This window comes from Erythrolamprus reginae, chromosome Z (genome assembly GCF_031021105.1).
Source record: "Erythrolamprus reginae isolate rEryReg1 chromosome Z, rEryReg1.hap1, whole genome shotgun sequence".
NCBI classification, from domain to species: domain Eukaryota; kingdom Metazoa; phylum Chordata; class Lepidosauria; order Squamata; family Dipsadidae; genus Erythrolamprus; species Erythrolamprus reginae.
The window spans coordinates 62,377,093-62,385,073 of record NC_091963.1 but is presented as its reverse complement, the minus strand read 5'-3'; the positions used below and the strand labels follow the sequence as shown (position 1 = coordinate 62,385,073).

The following is a 7,981-nucleotide window of genomic DNA, read 5'->3' as shown; positions in this document are numbered from 1 at the left end:
ACCTGTGATCTCTTTGTGACATCACCAGCAGGCTGCCACCAGTGCACCTTGGCGCGTGGCTAGAACAATAGAAGAGCTAAATAAGTAATCTTTACCCTAGATCAGTGATGGTGAACCTTTTTAGGTTCACATGCCAAAAAGGGCAAGTGTAGGGGTGCTAGCATGTATGCAGGTGCCTATACCCTTTCCCTTCCCCCCTCGCATGCACAACCCCCTCTGCACTGCCCCCTCACACATGCGCACAGGCCTTTCTGAAGCCTGGCAGCTGGAAAAAACTGCCCAATGGAAAAACCGGAGGTTCAGAAAAATGTATTTCTGGTTTGCTGTTGTGCATTTTTTTGCACTCCAAAGGGTTTAGGGAAGCCCCTCCAGAGTGCAAAAAAGAGCACATGTTCAAGGCTTCTCGGGCTGCTGCAGGAGAGGGGATGGGTGGCAGGTGCTATCTCTGTCCCCACCACCACCTCAGCAACCTGAGAAGTCCCCCCATGTGCAGCAAGGATTCCAGGCATGTGAAAAGGCAGAAGTGGGGGCGAGTTAAGTCTTCCCATGCTCCTCAAGCAGCTCCAAGCCATGTGCATTTCACAGAGATCCCCTGGCCTTCCCTTCCTTCCCTTTTGTGTCAAAATAACAAGGATTCCAGGGAGCAGCAGGCAAATAGGAAAGGCAATATTCTTAGCCTGGCTAAGTATGATTTCCCAAGTTCCCCAAAGAAGAACCTTGAAGTGCTCCTGTCACACGTGTGTGTGTGTGTGTGTGTGTGTGTGTGTGTGTCCTCCCTCCTCCTTTCCCCCTTATCCCTTTCTCATACTGGCTTTGCAAGGATCTTTGTAATCTATGGCTTCAGCCTGATCCTCTGAGCTGAAATCATAAATGTTGTTGAGAATTAAGCCGGAGCAGCAGAAGCAAGAGTTTCTTTCCTCCTCTTCTCCCCTCTCCCGACAGGGCATCTCTTTTTCTCCCCATTTGCTGATATGCAGCTTGACTCCAGTGCAGGAAGAGCGGAAAGCTCAGCAATGAGGCGACCAGGAAAAGAAGGAAGGAAAAGTCCCCAGCAGCCCGGTGCATCTGCTGCTGCTGCTACTGCTGAACTGCAAGTATGGGATAAATTGATTCTGGTTTGTTTTTAGTCTTTTAAGTGGCCACAATCTACTAGCAAAAGTGGCATTTAATCACAAGGCAAGTAGGCATTGAGAAATGTTTCCTCTTATCCATTTGAGCATCCAAGAAAGCACAGGAAGAAGGGAAGAGAAAGACAAAAGAAAAAGAAGGAAAGAGGGGAAGAGAACAAGGAAGGAAAGAGAAGGAAGGGGGAAGGAAGAAGAAAGAAAGGAGACTAAAGAAGAAAGGAAGGAAGGAAGGAAGGAAAAGAAAGAAAGAAAGAAAGAAAGAAAGAAAGAAAGAAAGGTCTGAGGAAAATCCTACCCCGATGCCTTTTGCCATCCCCTTGTCTCTTCCTCCTGATCTCTCCTGGTCGTCTTCCATCCTATTGACACTTTGCTCCCACCACCACCACACACACCATGAGCAACCTTGTCAAGGAGAGTGATCACAGCAGCAGTGGAAGCTGGCCATGCCCTCTCCCATGAGATCAACCACAACCCTCAATGCAGCCCTCCATGAAATTGAGTTTGATACCCCTGATCAATACAATCCTTTGCACCAAGATTATTATACTGTGCATATCTGCATCAGCCTCAAGATAAAATGTGGAATTGCTCTAAGAAAGCATTCTGGCATGGAAAAGGTGTATAACATTTATACAAAGTTATACATGAGTAAATGAAACACAACAGAATTTACCTTCCCTAAGTTTATTTCAGTTCAATTCAATCAAATGAATAAATTGTGGCCACATAACATCAATATTTATATGAATTACACTATTTAATTTCTAACATTCCTTCAGCTAGAAACAATATTTAGAACCATCTTAATGTTTTAGTAAAGGTATGGCAGAAGCTTCTTTGCTTTCTGTCAATGCCCTTGGTTGATGAATAAACGCACTAAACTTTATTCCCTGATTTGCTGCTGCCCGAACAAAGCCACTGTTTGCTGTCATAGTGACGGCTTTTAAAATATCTCCTGTCCCAAAGATGATCAGAGAACGGCTATTGATTTTAGAGCTAAGGACTAATCTTGAGGCACATTCAGAGAATTGGTCTGGAACCACATGGATTCTATTCATAAGTAATGCAGCTCTACGTTTTTCTCCAGGACCTCCTATAGTTTCTAAAATAATATGAAAATCTTTAATGGCAGATTCACAAGCAACCAATTCTTTGCCCTTCATGAATTCCTCCATTCGTGGGAGAACACTGTCACATCGCTCATGTAAGGCCTGTTCAGTTAAAACTTTCTCTTTGAATATAAAGTAACAGCCCCCATAGCTTAGGGCTGAGACATATGTAATCAGAGTAGTAATGTCTAAATTAACCCTACTGCATGTATTTATTTTCAACATTGTAGGAAATGCAACACTGGCTATTAAGATACCCCGATCTACTTTAGACACTTGAAAGCATTCATCCCCATTGTCAGATTCACTAGAACTTAAATAGTGATTTTCTTTAAGACAGTCCATTGATGGGTTCACAGCAACAATATCCCCTCGCACATATATACCCATCTCTTTTAGCCTTTCTGCCATTGGGCTGGACACACCATTGTAGAAAGCAAAAATAATGTGTGGGCTGCAATATTGTACTGGTTGTTGATAACTTGCTTGTAGGAAATCTTCTGCTTGTTCAATAATACACTTGTCACTATACTGGCCTCTACCCAACCAAATGTTATGCAGAGCTTCAGCTTTACGACCAATTGCTTTCACCCAAGCATACCCATTATTTGCAACTACATCTACCACCAAATTTTGTTTTTTACCAACGGAGTCATTATAAGTGAAAACATGGAGAACACCAACAATACCCTCCAAGTTCTCTGCTGATTCAATGACAGCTTGCAGATGAGTGAGGTTTGTACTCTGCAGATGAGACTCTTTGATACATACTCCACCAGCTTCTATTTTCTGCAAGAATTTTAGTTCTGCCTTTAATTTACTGCCAAGTTTTGCTCCACCTTCTATGCCATCTTTTAGGGATATGGAAAGAGCTTCTGCTCTTTTAATTAGCTCCTTAGCCAGGATAATTCTCTCACACAGCAATGAATGTGTAGACATCTTGGTAACATTCCTAGAGGGGGGGGGGGAAAGTACAGTTATTAAACATAAAGAATCCCACCAGTCATGCTAATGCCTATGTGAATCCATACTTGTAAGGAAGCATTTTTACTTACTAGTCTAATAGCCCTGGGATTTGTTGATCTTTTCTCCAAGTACTAGCCAAGCTTAGTATCTGGACTGCTTCTATATATCAAAGATTAGCTTCCATGTGATTTATAGTAATTTTCATCTTGATTTATAATCTTTGTTTAAAACTTTGACTCCATATAGTTGCCAAAATATAGATGACATCCCTGTAGCATTGAACAGTACCTCAATTTTTTAAAATCATGCCCTCCGGTTACCAGTGAATGCCAGTATGAGCATCAAGGAAGGCTTTGTTCTATAGAGCTGTGCATACCAAAAGAGAGTTGAAACTTGAATAGTGTGTTTGTTTGAGAACATTTGTGAATATTTCAGCATTCTGCTCTGTATATTATATTTTCTATGCTGCAATTGTATTGCACCAGGATGATCACTTTTTAAATAACACCCTAGCACAGCGATGGTGAACATTTTTTTCCTCGGGTGCCGAAAGAATGCATGCATGCGTTATTGCACATGTGCAAGTGCCCCTGCCCATAATTCAATGTCTGGAGAGGGTGAAAACAGCTTCCCCCAATCCCTGGAGGCCCTCTGGAGGCCGGAAATGGCCTGTTTCCCAACTTCTGGTGAATCCAGTAGGCTTGTGTTTCACCTTTCCCAGGCTCCAAAGGCTTCCCTGGAGCTGGGGATAGGTAAAAATGCCCTCCCCCATCCCCCTGGAGGCTCCCTGGAAGCCAAAAACATCTTCCCAGAGCCTCTGTGTGAGCCAAAAATCAGCTGGCCGCCACACATATGAACATTGGAGCTGAGCTAGTGCAATGGCTCACGTGCCAGCAGATATGGTTCCGCGTGCCACCTGTGGCACCCGTGCCATAGTTTCACCATCACTGCCTAGCACAACTGATAGAAGACAGGAATTCCTTATGTCTTTCTATATGATAATTTATTTACCATTTTGAGTAATATACTGTATTGGCCATATCCCATGATTGTTAAATGTTTTAAATACATAACATTGTGCCACCTCCTAGACTTATAATAGAACCACGATGCAGATAGACTGGTTTAAATATTCATCTTGGAAAATGCAGCTAGATTGTAGGAATCACAAACAACCATTCCATTCTATGTTCAGAATATACTGTAGTTTACATAAATTATAAACTAAATTATAGTTTATCAATATAAAAGAGCTATCCCCTATATTTTGCGTGATTTCAAATTGGATAAATTTTGTCATGGTAGCACCAGTCAACAACTCTGTGATAAACTCTAAGGAGGGAGGGAAAGAATGATGCAATCTTGATGTACAGTATACCATATCCCAGAGAATGTTCAAGAAAGATTATGCTTCAGAGCCATAGCTTTTTTAACTATGGTAACAACAAAAATCAGCTCTGACTTTGTTCTGTGGTCATTCAGTATGGACAGATGGGCATAATCCGTGATCTGACAGGAAGTTTAGATGGATCTTATATATAAACTGTGAGCATCCATATGCTGACTTTGATCAGATCCTTTGGCAAAGTTAGTCTCAAATTCCAGGAAGCCTGATGCAGTGGAAACTGAAGACATAAAAAGCAATGTGGGTCCTTAATGCTCTATGAGTTTTGTTGTCTTTTGCAGACGTTTTATTACCCAAACTAGGTAACATTATTAGCACCCATGATGTTACTTGTTTGGTAACAACAAATGAAACATCTGCAAGAAAACAACAAGCTCTGACAGTACCAAGGATCCCTCATGTCAACCCTGAGCTACAAATATTCTCCTATATTGGAACTTTTTAATGTTATGCCAGTTCAGTATTTTCTAAAGAGCCTAAGACCAGGGGTAGGCAAAGTTGGTTCTTTTATGACATGTGGACTTCAACTCCCAGAATCTCTGAGCTAGCATGATTGGCTCAGGAATTCTGGGAGTTGAAGTCCAGAAGTCATAGGAGATCCAAATTTGCCTACCCTTGGCCTAGACTGTTTCTTCCTAACAGTGTCCACTCATCCTTCCAAAGACCCCATAGGATTTTAAAAGCTCTTTAGATTATATTTTAAGGATGATTGGGAGAGTTAGGCGCCCGCCATCGGTTACGTTATTGCGATAGCAGGCGCCATTCTCAGCTCTGAGAGTTTAGAGCGCTACTTCAAAACATCAATTCCTGCTTTCGTTATGGTGTAAATTGTTCAAAAATTTGACACATTATTGCTAGATGCTTGGCTGTTTTTCATTTATGCTCTGACCAAGGCTTTCCTGATCGGCAGCCTGGTTTTCTAACATCAGCAGAAAAGAAACATCCCATAAATTACTTCTCGTTCCCAATTACAGTAAGACTTCTGCCGTTTGGGTTTCAAAGCCCTCATTCGCATCGCATCGCATCATGCACGTTTTAAGCGGGACCAATACTCACGAGAAAGGCTGAACAGGACCTTTACGACAGGAGCCGACTACGGTTTTGTCGGCTTCCTCTCTCTCACGACGCTTTCCAGCTAGCCTCACTTCCGGTTTAGGCGGGGCGACAATCGGAAAGATCTTTAAGATGGGAGCCTCCCTTTTGCTGTGGTGATTCCTGAGTCACCGCCTCGGTGTTAATCATTACAGTATTTTGCTTTTTGCTGGGATAGACTCTGGGTTTAGAATAATTCAAGGGGTGGAGGTAATAAATCTCTCAATAGTACACTTGTAGTAAGTGCTATAAATACAGTACATGAGTGAATATGTGACCTCACGGACGGTTTTTCTCTAGATACAATTTATCATTTATTTATTTGTCAAAAACATGTACAAGATAGTGGGTTTTGGTATACAGGTGAAACTCGAAAAATTACAATATCGTGCAAAAGTTCATTTATTTCAGTAAAAGATGAAACGAAATATATGACAGATTCATTACATGCAAGGCAAGATAATTCCAACCGTGGTTTATCATAATTGAGATGATTATGGGGTACAGCTCATAAAAACCACAAAACCATCATCTCAGAAAATTAGAATATTACATGTGATCAATAAAACAAGGATTGTACATAGAACAATATCGGACCTCTAAAAAGTGAAAGCATGCATATGTATTCAGAACTTGGTTTGGATTCCTTCTGCAGCAATTACTGCCCCAATGTGGCGTGGCATGGTACTGCTGAAGTATTGTGGAAGACCAAGATACTTTATGCTGTATCCCATAATCATCTCAATTATGATAAATCACGGCTTGAATTGCCTTGCTTTGCATGTAATGAGATTCTCTCATATATTATGTCTCACTTTTTAAGTTGTATTTACTGAAATAAATGAACTTTTTCACAATATGCTAATTTTTTGAGTTTCACCTGTAAGCATAAGCGTAAGCAAAGTAAGTACAAGTAAATTTGGACAATAAGACGGGGGGGGGGGGGGTAGGTACAAAGATGTACTTATGCACACTTCTTAAAGATGCTACCCAATCCAATAAAATAGATTATTGTTTAACAGTGAGTATAGATGCTCCCAAGAGATTGGATTTTTATTAACAATTCTATTTTATTAGCCATTGTTATTTTCCTTCTTTTAACCATCCCTTTTCTTGATTGCCATTTTTTTAATTAACAGCATCCTTCATCTAGTGATATCCAGTCTCTTGGAAGTAATCATTAATAGTTTTGAATTGATCATATTTTTCTCCACCCTGCTTTTTTAGTGAGGATCTCACAGATTCGTCTACATGAAATTTATAAATATTCATATGTACTCCAGTTCAACCAGATGTTTGCGTGAAATAGATAACAGAATGATGAATTTAAATTGTTTTAACAATTTTATCAGATCTAAAGCAGGAATTTTAATCACAGTATAAGGGTCCAATAACAGCTTACTACTTTCTTGCATGTTAAATACAGTACATAAACTCATATATACATAATGGTGTATTAGACTTGGTTTAGAGGCTAAGGCATCTGGCTAAAAATCAGGATACAATGAATTTTACCACTGCATAAGGCAGTGATGGCGAACCTATGGCAAAGGTGCCACAGGTGGCACGCTTAGCCATATCTGCTGGCACACGAACTGTTGCCCTATTTCAGCTCCAATGTGCATGTGTGGGCTGGCCAGCTGATTTTTGGCTAGCACAGAGGCTCTGAGAAGGCGTCCCTCCACAAGCATTTGTAAAAAGGCACTAAGAACTCTAGCTGGAGACTTCCGGTTTGGGCGCCGCGCTGCCACGAGCAGCCAGTAACTTGCTCCTCCATGCTGACTCGTTTCTTTGGAACCTGTGGCCTTCTTTTGGCAAGGTCCGATAGAGGAAAATGGACCAATAGAGAGAGGAGATCTTCAGGCATTGGAGGGAGAAAGGCGATCTCCTGTATGACACCTAGATCACTCTTCAATCGATTTCAAAGAGTTCGGCCTTTTTAAAAAAGACCGACACCAAGGCGCAATGATCAACCATCTTAACACGAAGTTAGAAACAAAATGGATCCCTTATCAAGTTTAAAGGGATACGAACAACCCCATTGCAAAACTTTGGCAAAACTACCTTAATACAGAAGCCAAATATCGGAGAATACTCATAGGATTATAAAAAGTGAAAGTAGAAAGTAGATTTGGACGAATGGAGCACAAATGTTGAACGGTTTGAGGGGCGGTGTGATTAGCAGCAAACGTACAGAGCTGTGGAGTTTCCTGTTTTACTCGGAGAGAGCCTGTGGTGAACTGAGGGAAAAACTTTCTCCCTTAAACAGAACATTGGTGAGA

General features: G+C 41.1%; 1 protein-coding gene across 1 annotated transcript; it reads right to left on the bottom strand.

The window, feature by feature from the left end:
* Positions 1-1,795: 1,795 nt before the first annotated feature.
* CZH7orf25 (chromosome Z C7orf25 homolog) lies at positions 1,796-5,747 on the bottom strand. The gene is made up of 2 exons (XM_070730093.1): positions 5,664-5,747; positions 1,796-3,188 (listed from the first exon to the last, which is right to left on the bottom strand). Exon 2 carries the CDS (start codon positions 3,173-3,175, stop codon positions 1,931-1,933), a length of 1,245 nt encoding a protein of 414 aa, XP_070586194.1. The 5' UTR covers positions 3,176-3,188; positions 5,664-5,747; the 3' UTR covers positions 1,796-1,930.
* Between the last annotated feature and the right edge of the window lie 2,234 nt (positions 5,748-7,981).

Coding starts and splice junctions, on each gene's coding strand:
- CZH7orf25 (XM_070730093.1), bottom strand. CDS start 3,175: ATGTCTACACATTCATTGCTGTGTGAGAGAATTATCCTGGCTAAGGAG.